The 18595-nt window shown below is 43.7% G+C and overlaps 1 protein-coding gene across 2 annotated transcripts in view; it reads right to left on the reverse strand.

Annotated features, from left to right (window-relative positions):
* SRBD1 (S1 RNA binding domain 1) overlaps positions 1 to 18595 on the reverse strand; it is a 175621-nt gene that overhangs the window by 147893 nt on the left and 9133 nt on the right. For both annotated transcript variants that reach the window (XM_053383372.1, XM_053383371.1), the window contains exons 5-10: positions 16904 to 17070; positions 15000 to 15117; positions 12959 to 13097; positions 11168 to 11264; positions 9381 to 9516; positions 1115 to 1218 (exon numbers count right to left, since the gene is read on the reverse strand). In XM_053383372.1, coding sequence (XP_053239347.1) covers positions 1115 to 1218; positions 9381 to 9516; positions 11168 to 11264; positions 12959 to 13097; positions 15000 to 15117; positions 16904 to 17070 — 761 coding nt within the window. The remainder of the gene's footprint in view (positions 1 to 1114; positions 1219 to 9380; positions 9517 to 11167; positions 11265 to 12958; positions 13098 to 14999; positions 15118 to 16903; positions 17071 to 18595) is intronic.

Genomic DNA, 18595 nt, shown 5'->3' on the forward strand with positions numbered 1-18595 from the left:
GTGGATTTTTAAAATTTGGCACAATACAGTAACTCAGAAGAGAATCACAACACAGCAGCATCTTAAACTAGCTACATACTGTATGAATTCCTTCTCTTGTGGCTGAACTAAAAGGACACTGGCTCAGCTGGAAGATCTTGGAGAAGGAATCTGGGAGTGCAAGAGTTAACATCCCCGTCCCTTTAAGGAGAGTCCATATGTACATGTACAGTTTAATAAATTGTTCTGTGCACGCTTATGTTCACAAAGATGTGAACGTGAGCCCAAATACTTTCATGTGGCAAGTGAGGGAGCAATACGTATTATTATTATTTTGTTGTTGAAAGCTAAGAACATTGCTACTAGCAATATATCACAGCTTCTATAGCCGACATATAGTAGGGGGTTGGGACACAGGTGGCACTGTGGGTTAAACCACAGAGCCTAGGGCTTGCCGATCAGAGGGTTGGCGGTTCGAATCCCCGCAACAGGGTGAGTTCCCGTTGCTCGGTCCCTGCTCCTGCCAACCTAGCAGTTCAAAAGCACATCAAAGTGCAAGTAGATAAATAGGTACCACTCTGGCAGGAAGGTAAACGGTGTTTCCGTGAGCTGCTCTGGTTCGCCAGAAGCGGCTTAGTCATGCTGGCCACATGACCCGGAAGCTGTACGCCGGCTCCCTTGGCCAGTGAAGCAAGATGATCACCGCAACCCCAGAGTCGGTCACGACTGGACCTAATGGTCAGGGATCCCTTTACCTTTTAATAGGGGGTTAAAGTGAGAGTCATCAAAGCGATCCATAGTTAGAAGTAGAAGTTGGCAAATGTGTCCTCTTTTTTGCCCTTCCAAATATGGCAGCCCTACTAGATCTAAAGCAGCAATAGCCAATGCTGCTCCCTCAAGGTATTGCTGGGTTGCATGCAACTCCTGTCAACTCTGATCATTGGCCATGTTGGCTGTGTCTAATGGGAGAGACTCCAACATCTGGAGAGAACCACATTGGCTACTCACTCCCAGCTTAAGGTTTTTAGACTAGTCCAAAAGTGTAGGTCCAACAAATTCACACCAAGAAGGGAAATGCATTCAGCGAACCCTGATCAGAAAAACGAATAAAGGATTGGCATGCCCTCATACAGACCTTGCATTTACACACCACCTACAGAATTCAAACTTCACACCGTCGGGAATGTTGACCTTCACTGTCAGGACTTTGAGATTCTCCCCTCGGTTAATGGCTAGAATCTAAATGGCAAATAGAAATGGAGAACACATATGACACACATAACAGGCAGGGAACACCTTCCAAACCACAGTGAATCTATTGATCTAGTGACTGTGCTGACTGCAGGGGGACCCATAGTTTGACTGCTTATAAGGCAGCTTCGTATGTTCACATGTGAAAGTGCTATTACAGCTGTATTATTGTTAGTTGTTCAATGTGCCAAAATGGCTTCCAAAGGACCAAAACCTAGAGATGAATGAACTATGTTTTCAGTCGGTTGTGTGTGTGGGAGGGGGGTCCTCAGTTCTGCCCCTCCCCTAATTTAGCAAAAGCAGAGTCATGCAAAACTAAGTATGCAAATCAAGAGAAAGAATGTATATTTGGGCACCTTGCATAATGTATACAGGATGTAGAATCCCATTTTTGCTAGACCAAGTTCTGGATTACCTAGGTGTAGAATTTTAATTTTGTTTTTGAACCACAGGGTACACACAGGCTTGAGTCCTGGTTTGTTTTTATACAGATCAATCAGCTAACTCTGCAATCTTACTTTGCACGTCAGATGTAGGGGCAGGTGTGCACAGCTTAGCCAAAAGGGGAGACCCAACAGGCCTCATTTTTATTTATTTTACTTAGGAAAATATTTATATACCACTAAATCATAGAAAAACATCAAAGTAGTGTACAATTATACCTACATCTATATCTACAGAATAAAAACACATATGGGTTTAAAATCAGAAACCATCAACTAACTATTATGGAAAGATGTTATCTTAATTGCCTGCATAGAAAAGTTTTCAACAGGCATCTGAAGGTTGAAACTGAAGCCACCTGTTGAATCCTTACTGGCAGGACTGGGCCAATGATATTAAAGGCTCTACTTCGTATCGGTGTCAGATGGGCCTCTCTGACTCAAGGGACAAGCAACGACACTCCTGCACTTGACCTCAGTGGCTGAGAAGGGATATAAGGGTTCAGGGAATCCCTAAGGTACCCTGGAGCTAAGTCGTTCAGGGCTATGTAAATGAATACAGGGATCTTGAACGTGGCTCGATAGCAGATGGGCATTTACTAGGCCTGTGGGCCAGAGGTTCCCCACCCCTAGGCTAAATTAAAAAGTGTATTCAGAGTGCATAAGCTCCACAGGATGCTCCAAGTCACATAAACCCAGCTAAGCGACTAGGTTGCATGACATCTGGATGGCTGCTAAAATGTATTTAAGTATTTTTCATGTATTTAAGTACTTCCCCACCTTTCAGTGTGAGCTGCTCTCAGAGTAACAAAGATTCTCCCCTGCCCTGTTTATACAGGGACACACAGAGAGTGTGTGTGTGCTTCAAGGCTGTGTGGAGATTTAACCAAACTGTTGTCACAATCCCACTTGACCCAGACAAAATGGTTTGGAAACCCAAAGATTATCTGAGTACAACTAAAGGGTCAAAGGAACCAGAAATGATCCCAACCAAGGGACCCATCTCATGGATGTCTCACTTGATAACTACCACCCATCTCTCTGACCACAACCCAAGCTCTGCCTTGATCCTGGATTCTCCCACTTCATCCCTTTGGCCTCCAAAGCAAAGGCAACAGCAGACCCAGTAGGAAGGCCTAAGTCAGCATAATAATGCCTGTTTGACTGCGACAACAGGATGCCTGGACTAGATAGGCTAATAGCCTGATCCAGAAAGGCTCTTCTTATGTTCTTATGGAATAATAACATTTCCATGAGATGATAAGTATTCATTTTAACTGTCAGCAAAGAGGAAAAAAACAATGATTGCTATGTACGCGGAAATCCACATGCTCCCGAAAGTTAAGAAAACCATACATTTCCGATACATTAGACGTGCAGAGAAACCATTAAAAAGCTGTTAAAAGTTGACATTCCTGTGTTGCCGCGCATGTTGATGTATGCTATGGGCCCTCAGCCCTGTCACAAGCAAGCTTGCTGTGTCAATCACGAACTTTAATTCAATCACTAGCTAACTCAGACATGTCACATATGTTAAACACAATGGTCTAAAAATGACCTGGGGGCATCGCACCAATTTATATTCCTCAGCTTTCCCTGTGCATGTTGACATACCAGGCCTGACATATCATTGAACAACACAGCAAATAATAAAAATTACATGTGAAATGTTATAGCATCAGGTACCTTGACTGCCAAAGCAAATGCTCTCATGCAGGAATTAGGAGGGCACACGTTTCCCGAACGAAAACAAAACACTTTCATGGTTATTCCACACTAACAAGGGTGTGTGTGTCTGTGTCTGTGTCTGTGTGAAAGCTAAAACAGCTATCTGGAGTGAAATCAAAATTATGTTTTTCGGGAAACAACTTCGTCAGATACAGATATCATTGCTCCTGACTCACAGGGGTTTTTCCCGACCAAGTGCCCTATTTCCAAGCCCCTCCAAACAAACTAGCTTGACAAACAATGGCTTGAAGAACAGCATCTTCTCATTAATAGCCAACTCTAACCCCGATGAGCCAAATTTAGCTTGGAAACTAAGTATCTGTAGAAAAGTAAGGAAGTTGCCATCCCCTTAGGCCAGTGTTAGAAATTAGCCAGGCGCCAGGTGCGTTTTGCTACTGGTGTAGATCCAATTGCAACTTTGTGGAGATTTCTGGGAGTCAGGTTGGCAACCACAGTTCAGACACCTCTGCCTTAGTCCATAGATAATGTCATTTCCATCTCAACTGGGTGTGTTTCTCCTCCTTCCGTACTGGGACAAGTGAATTGTTGTTAAGAGCAAGCTACAGTCAAGTAAAGTTGAGATCATAGAATCGTCAAACCGTAGCATTGTATGGGACCCCCAGTCCAACACCCTGGCAAACAGACATTCCACTGTGGCGATTTTAACTGATTTTAACTAGGTGGCACTTGGCCCCTAGCTCGTATATCTGAGCTTTCAACATTGCCTTAGGCCTCAGTGAAAAGGGGTTGGTTTCTTCTTTGGCGATCACTCATAGCTGAGTAAGATTGTCTTCCATAACCACAGTTTTAACAATGAGTCCGTAAGTGACTGTGGAGGCCAATTCTGGATGAACACGTCCTTCCTCAGTGGTGATATTGGTTTCCGGGCAGGAGTTGATCACGGTGTAGATTTGCCAAGCGTGCCTTCCTCTTAGCACGTTTCTCTCTTGCGTCCTGAGTTCGAGTGTCTTCAAAGCCCATGACACCTTTGGTAAAGGCTGTTCTCCAACTGGAGCACTCGCAGGTCAGTGTTTCCCAGTTGTCAGTGTTTATACTACATTTTTTATGATTTGCCTTGAGACAGTCTTTAAACCTCTTTTGTTAACCACCAGCATTACGCTTTCCATTTTTAAGTCCGGAATAGCGTAGTTGCTTTGGAAGACGATCATCAGGCATCCGCACAACATGACCAGTCCAACGAAGTTGATCTTGAAGAATCATTGCTTCAACACTGGTGATCTTTGCTTCTTCCAGTACACTGATATTAGTTCGCCTGTCTTCCCAAGTGATGTGTAAGATTTTTCGGAGGCACCATTGATGGAATCTTTCAAGAAGCAGGAGATGGCATTTGTAAGTGGTCCATGTTTCACAAACATACAGTATGGTTGGTAGTACAATAGCTTGGTAAACAAGCATTTTGGTTTCCCTGGGAATGTCCCATTGCTTTAGGCCTCAGTGAAAAGGGGTTGGTTTACTCACATAGAAAGCTCTACTCAATCAGGCCAATGGCCCATCGAGTTCACTATCCTGTTCTCACAGTGGTCAAGTGGATGCTTATGGAAAGCCTGCTTATGGGAAGTGGGTGCTTATGGGAAGCAGGACTTGAACGCAGCAGCATTCTCCCCACCTGTGACTCCAATCAACTGTTTTTCAAAGGCAAATGACTTCCAATACTAGGTTGGGTAGCACATCTTTCAGGGATTTTTAAAGCTGCAATTCCTGCATTGCAGAGTTGGGTCCCTTCTGTAGTGGAAAACGCACAAGAAAAATCAAGGTGGTCAGGTTTTGCCATGCGCAGGCAACCCTTCCTGCGAGTCCTCGCAGGAGCACTCCTGCCCTTGAGAGTGGCCCAGCTGGGGCCTGAATGCCCAGATTAGGAGCCCTAATCGGCACAGGTGGCAGCTGTGGAGACCACCAGCCCAGCCTGGTTGAGGCAGGTACGAATGGTGCAAAGCAACGTGGTCAAGCAGGGAGAGAATGATGGACCAAATGGTGCGATTTCCTACAGCTAGATCTGGTGTTGTATGTGGGTCAAGGTCTGGTGGAGGAATTGTTCCTTTGGGTTTATTTTATATATAAAATATAAAATATATTTTCCCTCATCTACTGACTACCAAGAACCCTTTAAAGAACCTGCAGTGTTGATTGGCAAAACACCTTCAAACTCTACAATTCTATGTATGACCGCTACAAGAATTTGTTTAAACTTTATACTGTGAGTGGCCGCACATACGTGGAAAAGTAGGATAAAAATCATCATTAGCAACAACTGGATAACACTGAGAGAGAGCACACCAAGAAAATGAAGGCAAGAGGAGCTTGGAAGGAGATGAATAACAGAGAAGATATGGGCAAAGTGAAGCAAACAACCGGGAGCTGCAGGAGAGAGGAGAGCTGGAGTTCACATATTGATTGGAAGGAACCAGCAAATGTCTGGCTGCCGGCCAGTAGTCCTTGCTTTTTCATGTACAGGCTAGTTTCGAATCACAGCCCTTGTTCAAATAAGCATGCAGCACAGGAAATCCATTTGAAAAGACTCAGGAGAATTCAGGAGGAAGGTGAAACTCAAGGTTAGCAACAAAATCCTCAAATGGCTTTTTCATTTCTTAGCTAACTGAAGGGCGAATAAAAGCACAGCATGGAATCCACACACCACTTCCTCTGAACCACTGCAGATATAACGTTTCCCAGTCTCCTACCTGTGCTTAAAAAGGTTGGGAGAAACCAACTGGCTCATTCACAACCTCTTCCTCTCTCCTGTGCAAATTTTCCCACTCTTTCCTTTTCAGCATTATCCGTGGTGCGGCTAATCTTTGCGCTAATGGGATGAGCTTCAAACCAGAGTCTAAAGCAAGGACTTGAAGCTTGTTTCCAAAACCCTGGTTCAAGGCTAACCCTGGTGGACATTAACTTTGGTGCAGAGGTGACGCTGCACTGCGGTGAACACGGCCAAAGGAAGGCAGGAGCTCATGTGGGGAAGAAGAGGAAGAAGAAACTCGGTTTGTTTTGTTGTTGTTGTTTTTCGTCTTTTTTGTCAATTTTTAAAATTGAATTTTAATAACAAACAGGTTTGGGGGCGGGGGAAGTAAAAAAAATTAAAGTGGTCAGAATCACTTTGTACAGGACGCAGCTTTGTGATTTACAGAGTCAATAACAGGACATACCAAGATAAAAAGGGATATGTGGTCTATCATTACAAAGAGTTCCAATGGTCTAAATGAAAATCATTACTAATTTTTAGGGTTTTTTTTTTAAAAAAAAGAAGATAAGAGACTTGGACTTTACGAAACTGAGACACTTGCATAGTTTTCAACCAAGAATCTACATTATTTAGATCAAAAGTCTTCTATAACTTGGCAGTTGTCACCTGGGCCACTGTCAAAAGAGGTGAAATCAGTTCCTTGTTATCAGCATCCCAATCCAAATTGACTTGATTTGTTTTGCTTATATACTGCAAGTTGCTTTGAGTTACACCTTGGTGAAAAATCAACTGGTAAATTTAATAAATGAAATAAATTAAAAACCAGTTAAACCAAGTTGGTTCCAGGCTCCAGCAGGCTGTCACTTATCCTGTAGTGGAACCTCTCTAACTGGCACCAGGCAGCTGCCATTTTAATTTCCCACCTTGCCCCAAAGCCACACTACCTCAGGGCACTGTGGGAAATGGGCCATGGCCAATTAGCAATGGTGAGCCCTGCTGGGACTTAAGAACCTCATCAGATGCCTGGGAGTGCTGTGTTAACCTTGCCTATGAGACCAGGAAATATTAGATAAGCGTTGGGACTCTGTGGTGGTTTAGTCGCAATGTAGGCTTCGAAAATCAGTAGGACTAATTTGGAATTTCTGCAAAACAATACCGAACAACACTTTAAAAAAAAAATTCCAAAATTCTGATGCTCTTTTTCTTTTTTTTACTTTGACACTGGGAACATTTGGCACACGATGTATATATAAGTTCACATACACATATATATACACGTATTTTAAAAACCTTCCCTTCTCCTTTAACTACAATTATTTAACCTTTTCTCGCCACTCAGGACCAATTTCAGCTGACAGGTTTAACGTCGCGTGGCTCAGAGCACTCGTCAATCACAGGGATGTTCTCCAAGCCATTCAGCAGTGCCGCGGTGGCTGACACAGGAGACATGACATCAGACAAGACGTCTGAGGTTAGATTTAGAAGACGGTGGAGCAAAGACTGAACGAACTGGGGCTGAGGGCACAACTCGGAGGAGGGGGGGTTGGGGGTCAAAGCGACGGAGAGCGAAGTAAGCCTTCCAAACTCCTGCCGGTCCCAGGAGGAAATGATTAAATGCTTCATTCTTCCTCAGCCACTGTCCCGGAATAACAAGGCATGTTCCTTTGTATCTCTGGAGAAACAGTTTGTTCGTACTAAAAGGTCTGTTGCAAATCTTTCCATTGGGCTAATCCGTAATGACCTTGACTCGGTCCAGCTGCCCTCCGCCATCTGTTCAAGGGCAGCAAAGTGCAGGTGGGAAGGAGGGGGGAGGCACAAAAAGAAGCTTGCAAGGATCAGGCCAAATGCCAGTCTAGTCCAGTACCCTGTTCTCACGGTAGCCAGTCAGATGTCCATGGGACCCGAGTTCAACAACGCCTCTTCTCGCTTGTGATTCGCAGCAGCCGGCATTCAGAAACATAGAGTTTCCAACAGCAAAAGTGCAACGCATAGCCACTGAGAGACACATTCACGGAGGCGAAGGCAGCTGAGATAGCTCAGTTGGGGGAGCGTAATCTCAAGGTCATGGATTTGAGCCCCACGTTGGGCACAAGATTCCTGCATTGTAGGGGTTGGACTAGATTGGCCCATCAGGCTCCCTTCCAACCATTCTACGATTCGCTAAAGTCATCCAAGCTGATGACCATCACTTGCAGGAGCGAATTTGACAGTTTAAGGCCTGTGTGCAGAAGAACTTCAAAACCTTCATCTCACACTGGGAGCCAGTGTGGTGTAGTGGTTAAGAGCGGTAGACTCAATCTGGTGAACCGGGTTCGCGTCTCTGCTCCTCCACATGCACCTGCTGGGTGACCTTGGGCTAGTCACACTTCTCTGAAGTCTCTCAGCCCCACTCACCTCACAGAGTGTTTGTTGTGGGGGAGGAAGGGAAAGTAGAATGTTAGCCGCTTTGAGACTCCTTCGGGTAGTGATAAAGTGGGATATCAAATCCAAACTCTTCTTCTTCTTCCCTTGTTTGTTTGTTTCAACAATTTGCATGCTACTTAATTACAGTTGTCTCTAAGCAGTGTAGCCTTCAGATTTATTTTTTTTAAAGCCCTCAGTAAGAACCGGAAGTTCAACGGTGGGGAGAGGGGAGCTGTCTGCCCTCAACTGGAAGGGAGTTTCACGAAATTGGGCCCACCATTTTGAATGCATGGCTCCTTGTAGATAGGAATCGTGTGTACAGGCCAAGAGGGGATCACCAAGAACAGCTCCCCCAAAGACCTCTGTGATTGGACAGAGATCTAGGAGATAAGGCAGTCCCCCTGAGGTATCCTGGGCCCAAGTTTACAAGGGCCTCGTAAATTAATAAATGAACCCTGGACCCAGTCCAGTAGCTTCTGATCACTGGAGTTATGTGCTGGCAACCATCTGCCCCCATCAACAGTCTAGCCACAGTGCTTTGCACCAGCTGGAGCCTCTGTGTCAGGCCCAAAGACAGCCACCACACAGATCACCTGCAAAAAAACAAGCTTTGAGTTTACCTCTGCATGGATCACCATGGCCAGATTATCCCTGTCCAAGAACGACCATAGTTGGCATACCAGCCAAAACTGATAAAAGGCACTAAGGCTATCTGAGCATCCAGTCATGAGGAGCACCCCCAAACTCTTCTTCCCAAGAGAGTGCACCCCCTTGTTGCACTGCTTTCAAGGCTTTGTGCTGCTAAATGGTCTACAAATTTGTTTAACAGATAAATAATATTCTATGCAGCGGAGGGGCGATCATTAAGCACCTACCTGGTGATGCTGAATATTCTTTATGTTGCAAGAAAAATTCTGGTACAGGTGAAACTTGTTGACATCTTTTTCATTGGCCTTTTTCGAGGTCACTTTTGCCAAGGATGACTGAATACAAATGTACTTTCTTTGGCATCTATATTTTTTTAAAAAAAAAATTGAACAGAATTTGAATAGAAGAAATGCCAATGTCATTACAAGGACTGATAGTGACTTGCCCATTATTATCATACTACGTTTTAACAAAACAAACGATTTTCAGAATTAAGGAAGTATCCCAATAACAAAGCAAGACAGAGCAGAAAATGACAAGAGGCTCTTGTGCTTGGGTCTTCCAAAAGGCAGTTGCTTAGCCCTGTAAGAACAGGATGTTGCACTAGACGGGCCTTTGGCCTCATCCAGCAGGGCTCTTTGCATGCTCATATGCCAAGTGGCCAAAAATGGAATCTGCTACTTTGCCTGCAAGCAACCCCAGCGTCCATGCCCTGATTCAGGATTCTGCTTTAATCCTTCCTGTTCACTGTTGGGCCACAATGGATTCCAGTTCCAGCGGTTTCGCCCCCCGCCCCAATGGATGACCAAAGACTGATTCATATGGAGTAACATTCACTTCATGCAACATGCAAATCTGGAGCACTGGTGCTGCGCTTCCCTATATTCTTCTAAGCACACAAATGCCTGGATAGCTTTGCACATGAAATCCCTGGTTTATGCAGAAGAGAAAAACCAGCTGAATCACATCAGAGGTCCACGGGGGCCTTCCTTTTGTCTGCCCTGAACCACACTCCACTGCCACCCTCCTTGTAAAGGACAAGACTTGGGAGTTCACTCAGTGGTATGCCTGCAGGTGGTATGCTGGCATAATAATAATAATAAATTTTATTTATACCCCCGTCCTCCCCAGCCAAGACCGGGCTCGGGGCAGCTGACACCAGGTATAAAAACAATTGATTGAAATACATCTTAAAAACAAGATTAAAATACAACATTACAACATTAAAATGCAGCCTCATTTCAGTAGGAACTCAAATCAAAACTTTTTTGGGGATGAAAACGTCAAGTCTTCACCAAGGCCAACTATCCAGACTGGTCCTACGTGGGCCAGAAAAAAGCCAGGGAAGTCCCCAAATAGGAGTTCCATCACAGAAGAAGACAGGAGAAAGGAAAGAGGGGGAGGGGATCAAGTTGATTCCAAGCCAAAGGCCAGGCGGAACAACTCTGTCTTACAGGCCCTGTGGAAAGAAATCAGATCCTGCAGGGCCCTTGTCTCATGAGACAAGAGCGTTCCACCAGGCTGGAGCCAGTGTTGAAAAGGCCCTGGTACTAGTTTAGGCTAATTTGACTTCTTTAGGGCCTGGGACCTCTAGGGTGTTGCTATTTATGGACCTTAAGGTCCTCCGTGGGGCATACCGGGAGATGTGGTCCCATAGGTACGAGGGTCCTAGGCCGTGAAGGGCTTTAAAGGGCTTTAATGTGGCCAAACAGGAAGGGCCTTGGCTGTGCAGTAGAGCACCTGCTTTCTTTGCAGAGCTTCAAGCTCTGGGTTCTCCAGGTAGGGCTGGGAGAAGCCCCTGTCTGAAACCCTGAAGAACTGCTGCCAGATGGTCTACAAGACAGCTTCCTATGTACCTAAGGAATGTCCGTGTTATTTTCCACCTGAATCCATACCTGACAAACCCCTTCCACTGTGCCTATGAAGACAGACAGAAATGAATGCATAAAAGCTGCAAAATAAGAGTTTAAGTGGCCTATGATAAAAGCAAACTGCCTGTAACAACAGCACTTACAAATCTCTGATGAAATCCAGCGTCTCTTTATCTTTAGCGATCATGTCAGCCAAAATGTGCTGCACTCCAGATTTTACCTCCTCAACCGTGGAAAGACCTGGAAGAAAATATATTTGAGCCTTGTGTTATTCATTTCATTCCTATATTTTATGCCCTGAGAACGTCCACAACACTGTGAATGTGCTCCAACATTTAGGAGCTATATTTAACGATCAGCGCTGAGTAGGGATAATTTGAAGAGCCTTACTTTGCTGGACACTGTCTAACAGATTCAAATTTAGAACCTGTTCTTTAAAAAATGCTCAATTAATCTTAAAAAAACAACAAGAAGAAGAACTTCTCCACAGATGAACTAGAAAAAAGTACTTACTAGCTTCTCTATAAGAATATAATAAAAACCAGCCTGTTTTATTGTCTAATATTGCCCCCTACAGATTTATCTATAATTACACTAGGAGACACATTGCTAGATATAGCTTGCAAGCTTTCGGTTTTAAAATTGATGTGATTTTTAGCATGTCTTTGTATTAATTTTTTAGGAGGATGAGAAAGGATATTTTCTTCCTTCTTGTATTGTGACTGGATGAAATGTCTTCATATTATGTGAGTTTTTACTGGTATGGGTGGGTGTTTATGGCATATCTGCATTTTAAATCTTTGCAAGTCACTTTGAAAGACTTCTGTAAAAAAATCAACATATACATTCAATCAATAAAAAAATATACGAAATTTGTGATTTAACAGAAGACTTAAAAAACAACCACATTTCAACAGCAATTTTCTCCTCTTCAAAAGCAGAATATTATTCCCATCCAATACTGCAATACTTCCCATTCATTTCATTATATTTGCCTATGAAATTAATAGGGGCCTTATTCTTTGTATGTTCTGTTTTTAGCAGGTCTGTGAGCTTACAATAGATGGTTGACTGGTGTTTTATTTATTCTTACTGTATTATTATTGCAGTTATACCCACTGCTTAGCGGGACATCTTCAGGAGAGGAAAAGGAGGAAACCCTACACAAATCTAGAGTGGAGTCCCTAAGATGGTTGGATGGTGTCTTGTATGCCTCCTTCCAGCAACTCCTGCAGCCAAGCTGGTGCCAAATGTATTGCTCTGCTTTCCTTTGGACCATGTCAGTAAAGATCTAGTTGCCTGGGCAGCCCAGTCCTGTTTTTGCTAACGCAGCAAAAACAATGCGGGGAGCAGCAGCTGCAAGTTAACGGTCTCTGCAGCCACAGCAGGTGCTGTGATTCTTCAGCAGTTTGATTTTTTAATTTTTAATTTATTTAACATAATTGTTACAAAATATAAGCAAAATATTGCAAATACATACATACATATATATTTCAAATAAGCACATATATATGAAAAAGGAACAAAAGAGAAAAGAAGAAGAAAAGAAAAAAGAAGAAAAAAAAATAAAGAGAAAAGAAAAAGAAGAAAAGTTGGAAGAATTTCTTCCAAATTTATTCTACAAATATCTACAAATATTGAGATATTGAGATTCTTCAGCAGTTTGATTTCACCCCTAGAAGCACACTCCATTGCCTCTTGAGGCAGATGTATTTTTTAAATATAAATCTGTATACCACCTTTTCCTCCAAGCAAATCATGGTTCTCTTACTCCCCATTTTATCCTCGCAACAACCCAGTGAAGAAGGTTAGGCTGAGAGATTGTGGCTGGCCCAAGGTCACCCAGTAAGCTTCACAGCCAAGTGAGGAATCAAACCCTTGTCTCCTAGGTCCTAGTCTGACACTCTAACCACTGCACAACACTCTCTGCTTACCTTCGACACTGGACTTGACATAAGAGTGTAGGTTGAGTTCTCTCGGGTTCTCAATGAGCAAGTTTGCAGCGTGGTCTAATCCCAGTTGCCTGGCTCTTTGTGCTTTTGTTCCTTTGCTTCCTGTTTTATACGGCGCATACTAGGATAGAGAACAGAGGCTGGATGTAAAATGTGGTTGCATGTGGCGCCACACTCTACAGAATATCACAGAGCGTTGGTGACTTCAAGGTTGGATTGCTGCATTGTGGTCTATGTAGTGCTTCCCTTCCCCTCAATCTGGAAGCTGTAGTTAAGTTCAGAATGCTGCAGCATAGTTGCTGACAGGAGTGAGACCCTATTGACATCTTTGCTCTTCTCGTTTCGGCACCTGGTTAAAACGTTTTTGTTTAGGCAAGCCTACCCAGACACACATATAGGTTATGTGTATTTCTATGTGTTATGTGTTTTCTAAGCTAGTGTTAATCTTAATAATCTTTTGGAGATTTTAATACCTGTTTTAAATGAATGATATCAGTATTTTATTTTACACTTTTGCAAACTACCTAGAAAGTATTTTTTTAACAATCAAATTGTATATAAATTTTGTTAAAGAAAATATTTATAAGAGCAGTGACAAGAAAACAGGCATTTTCTGCCATTGGCCCTACAATCTGAATGCCCTTCCCTCCACCATATTTTTTTTAAAAAATATTATTATTATTAAAATTGGTACACCACCTTTCATCCATTGATCTCAGGGCAGTTCACTGCTTATGACAATATAAAAACCACAGAAAAATTTGTGAAGCAGCAACCATCAGTTACTTCAGATCCTTGTACAGACTCATATTGTTGCCCAGGATTTCCCTACCTTGACCAATAAGACAGGACCTTGTTTTATACAACTAAATCCCCTGAATTCCTGTTTTATTTGTTTATTGCAGGTTTACACTGCATTTTTGTTTCAGTTATAGTTATATATAATATATGGATAGTTATATATAAATATGGGATGCGGGTGGCGCTGTGGGTTAAACCACAGAGCCTAGGACTTGCCGATCAGAAGGTCGGCGGTTCGAATCCCTGCGATGGGGTGAGCTCCCGTTACTCGGTCCCTGCTCCTGCCAACCTAGCAGTTCGAAAGCATGTCAAAGTGCAAGTAGATAAATAGGTACCGCTCCAGCAGGAAGGTAAACGGTGTTTCCGTGCGCTGCTCTGGTTTGCCAGAAGCGGCTTAGTCATGCTGGCCACATGACCCAGAAGCTGTACGCCGGCTCCTCGGCCAATAAAGCGAGATGAGTGCCTCAACCCCAGAGTCGGCCATGACTGGACCTAATGGTCAGGGGTCCCTTTACCTTTATATATAAATATATATATTGTTATACAATGAAACCTCGGTTTTCAAACGTCTCGGCTGCTGAAGCCAAATGCTGAAAACCCGGTAGTGAATGCTTCTGTTTTTGAACGCACCTCAGAAATTGAAAGGCTTCCGAGGTGCGTTTCTCAGTTTTCTCCATTCATTTTGCCAACAGCCCTTTGATCCTCGGTTTTTGAATGCTTCGGAAGTTGAATGGACTTCCGGAACGGATTACATTCGAAAACCAAGGTTCCACTGTATATTTTTGTGTGTATGGAGAGAGGGGGGTACACCAGCTGGATATTTTTATGTATCAATTCATAAATGCTTTAAATAAATATTTACTTTGATTTTTTTTCTGCCACCAATTCTCATTATCTTTTTGCACTTTACAAGGAGCGTTCAAAGCAAAAATCACAAGAGGTACGCAGAATGCTTTGAATAACAATTCTATGAAAAAGGACACTCTGAGCCTTATAAAAACATTCTTCTAGACAATGTTGAGCCAGATGGTTTGACTTGGTATAAGGCATTCTTCCTATGTTCCTAATTGAGAATGCACCCTAGTATTCACCCCCATAATCCTCTGCAATGAGGAAGAGGTTCTCAGAAGACAAAACATTTGTGGATAGGGGCATGGATGTTTGATGAAACACTGCTTTAAAAGAATCTACTGGATTTACATTTTAAAAAGAAGATACTAACCACATGATCCAACTCCTCCAAGGTTCTGCAGTTTAATAAAGCCGTCAAAAGGCTTTCTGAGAGTTTTCCTTCTTTTGTTAGCTTCTGGATCGAAGCATGAACTTTTTTCGCGACAGTCCTAAGATTAAAAAGCAAAGGAGGTGAATGTCATGCCAATTAATGCACATGTAGACACACCACTCCTAATTCTGCAGGCATCTCCTAGTGTGAAGAAAGACATTTGCGTGGACTATGTGACTGCAAAGGACGTAGAGTCTTACATTTACATAGTGTCCCACTTCATCAACAGAAAGGGCAACTTCCCAAGCCAATGTGTCTGTTAAACTGTCTCAGACTGGAGCTGATTCATTCAGCTCCACCAAAACTTTGGAGTGGACCGTGGCATCTCAGACAGGTTCTGCAATCTATCCTGGACAAACTGGCCATAGGCAAGCCAGCTCCTTAGAGATTAATGCATTTCCAATACTATATCTCTCCCAACCTAAAGGCCTGTAGGAAGGCAATGTAACAGAACATCCTTCTAGGCAGCCTTTCTCAACATGTGGGTCCCCAGATGTTGTTGGACTACAACTCCCATCACCCCTAGCTAGCAAGGTCAGAGCTGAGGGATGATGGGAGTTGTAGTCCAACAACATCTGGGGACCCACAGGTTGAGAACCACTGTTAGAGCATTGGGAAAGGGCCACAGCACAGTGGCAGAGCAACTGGTTTTCATGCAGAAGGTCTTAGGTTAGGTCTTCAGCATCTCCAGGAAAGGTTAGGAGAGACTCCTTCCTAAAACCCTGGAGAGCCTCTGTCGGTCAGTGTGAACAATACTGAGCTAGATGGCTGACATCCTCCTACGTACCTTCTGCTCACCTGAAAACAAGTTCTAGGTTTAGGGGAAGCACATCCTTTCCTAGAAACCAATTCCCTTAGTAACATTTCTCAGACATCCATTTGCGTCACCTAGAAAACTTGGACAAAGTTTTTTCATTTTTTATAAATTCATGATGATGATGATTAATCCAAAATGCAGCAGCTAGACTGGTGACTAGGAGTGGCCGCCAGCCATATAACACCTGTCCTGAAAGACCTACATTGGCTCCCAGTACGTTTCCGAGCACAATTCAAAGTGCTGGTGCTGACCTTTAAAGCCATAAATGGCCTCAGCCCAGTATACCTGAATGAGCATCTCCACCCCCATTGCTCAGCTGAGGTCCAGCACCGAGGGCCTTCTGGCGGCTCCCTCACTGAGAGAAGTGAGGTTACAGGGAACCAGGCAGAGGGCCTTCTCGGTAGTGGTGCCCGCCCTGTGGAACGCCCTCCCACCAGATGTCAAGGAAATAAACAATATCTGACTTTTAGAAGACATCTGAAGGCAGCCCTGTTTAGGGAAGTTTTTAATGTGTGATGTTTTATCATGATTTTAATATTCTTTTGGGAGCCGCCCACAGTGGCTGGGGAAACCCAGCCAGATGGGCGGGGTATAAATAATAAATTATTATTATTATTGTTATACGCATTTAAATACTCTAAACAACTCGGGTTCAAAATATCTGAAAGGCCTTGTCCTTCTCTACAGGCCCTCTCAGTAGAAGGGGCCCTCTCAGTAATTCTAACACTCTTGTGGTGGGGGGCAAGAGAGGATATTCTCTATGGTAGCCCATAAGTTGTGGAATTCCCGCCCCACAAAAGTGTGTTTGGTACCTTCACTATACAGCTTTCGGTGACCAAGGCCTACCCGATTCCTATGACTGCAATCTGTTTTGACTGTTTTTAAGTTTAAACAGTTTCAACCTGCCCTGCCCTGGGACCTGCAAGTAAAGGGCATGCCGTAATTTAAAACTTATTATTATTATTATTGACTTTTTATGTGTCCTCTGTCCCTTTCCACTGCCACCGCCCTCCACCCCATGGCATACTGTAGTTCTTCCAGTGTCTGCTGCACTTCACGCAACGCATCGGCCTCCATGTTGTTTATAAGCTCTTTCCGATACCGGGCAATGAAAGGAATAGTATTGTCGTCGTTGAAGAGGCGGATTATGTTCGCACACACCCATTCTTCAATGCCAGTCCTTTGCGACAAGACCTGAAACAGTAAATAAGAAGCCCAGCAAGTCAATTGGGATTCTCACAAAAGTGGGTTGTTGTTGTAGTGTGGTACCTTGGTAGTCAAATGCCTTAGTTGTCGAACAAATCAGCTCCCGAACGTCGCAAAACCGGAAGTGAATGTTCCGGTTTGTGAACATTTTTGGGAAGCCAAAGGTCCGACGCGGCTTCAGACTGGCTGCAGGAAACTCCTGCAGCCAATCGGTAGACGTGCCTTGGTTTTTGAACCATTTCCGGAGTTGAACGGACTCCCAGAATGGATTAAATCCAAGAATCAAGGTATGACTGTATAAGCTTGTGTAGCCCAGTACAGTGGTACCTCTAGTTACGAACTTAATTCGTTCCAGAAGTCCGTTCTTAACCTGAAACTGTTCTTAACTAGAGGCGTGCTTTCGCTAATGGGGCCTCTTGCTGCCGCTACGCCGCCGGCACACGATTTCCGTTCTCATCCTGGGCAAAGTTCTCAACTCGAGGTAAGTCTTCCCGGTTAGCGGAGTTTGCAACCTGAAGCGTTCGTAACCTGAGGTGTTTGTAACTTGAGGAACCACTGTACTGTGTGGGAGAGGGCAGGCTGGGGTGAGGCAACAGAAGCAAAAGGGCTGCTTCTCTTTTCTCCTGGCAGTGAAGAAGAAGCCAGGCAATGTCCCCAAAAAATCTCAATCTCCAGCAGCCAAGGCCAGCTCACCCAGGAGACAAGGTGAGGCAATGTCCTCATGGCAGCAGGCTCCAGGCAGCTGGGAGGGCTGTCAGATGTGGCCTCTGGCAAGCACGCCTCTTGCCACCTCCTGCCACACCCTCCCATCAGATGTCAAGGAAATAAACAACTCTCTGACTTTTAGAAGACATCTGAAGGCAGTCCTGTTTAGGGAAGTTTTTAATGTTTGATGTCTTTATCATACAGTGGTACCTCAGGTTACCTACGCTTCAGGTTACATACGCTTCAGGTTACAGACTCCACTAACCCAGAAATAGTACCTCGGGTTAAGAACTTTGTTTCAGGATGAGAACAGAAATCGTGATCCGGTGGCGCGGCGGCAGTGGGAGGCCCCATTAGCTAAAGTGGTGCTTCAGGTTAAGAACAGTTTCAGGTTAAGAACGGACCTCCGGAATGAATTAAGTACTTAACCTGAGGTACCACTGTATTCTGTTGGGAGCCAGATGGACAGGGTATAAATATATATATATATATACATATACATTGTTGTTGTTTAGTCGTTTGTACATATACATATACATACACACACACACACACACACACACATATATATATATATATATATATATATATATATATATATATATATTTGTTGTTGTTATTGAAGCCATGTTGATTTCTTGTTCTTTTTAAATTAAATACCTCCAAAATTACCTCAGAGCAGCTACTGCTTAAAAAGAAATGGGGACATAGGAAACTGCCTTATATAGAATCAGCTCATTGGGCCAATTCACCCCAGAAGTGTCTACACTGAATGGCAGCATCTCTCCAAAGTTTCAGGCAGGGGACA

The sequence above is a fragment of the Podarcis raffonei genome, chromosome 3 (genome assembly GCF_027172205.1).
Source record: "Podarcis raffonei isolate rPodRaf1 chromosome 3, rPodRaf1.pri, whole genome shotgun sequence".
NCBI classification, from domain to species: domain Eukaryota; kingdom Metazoa; phylum Chordata; class Lepidosauria; order Squamata; family Lacertidae; genus Podarcis; species Podarcis raffonei.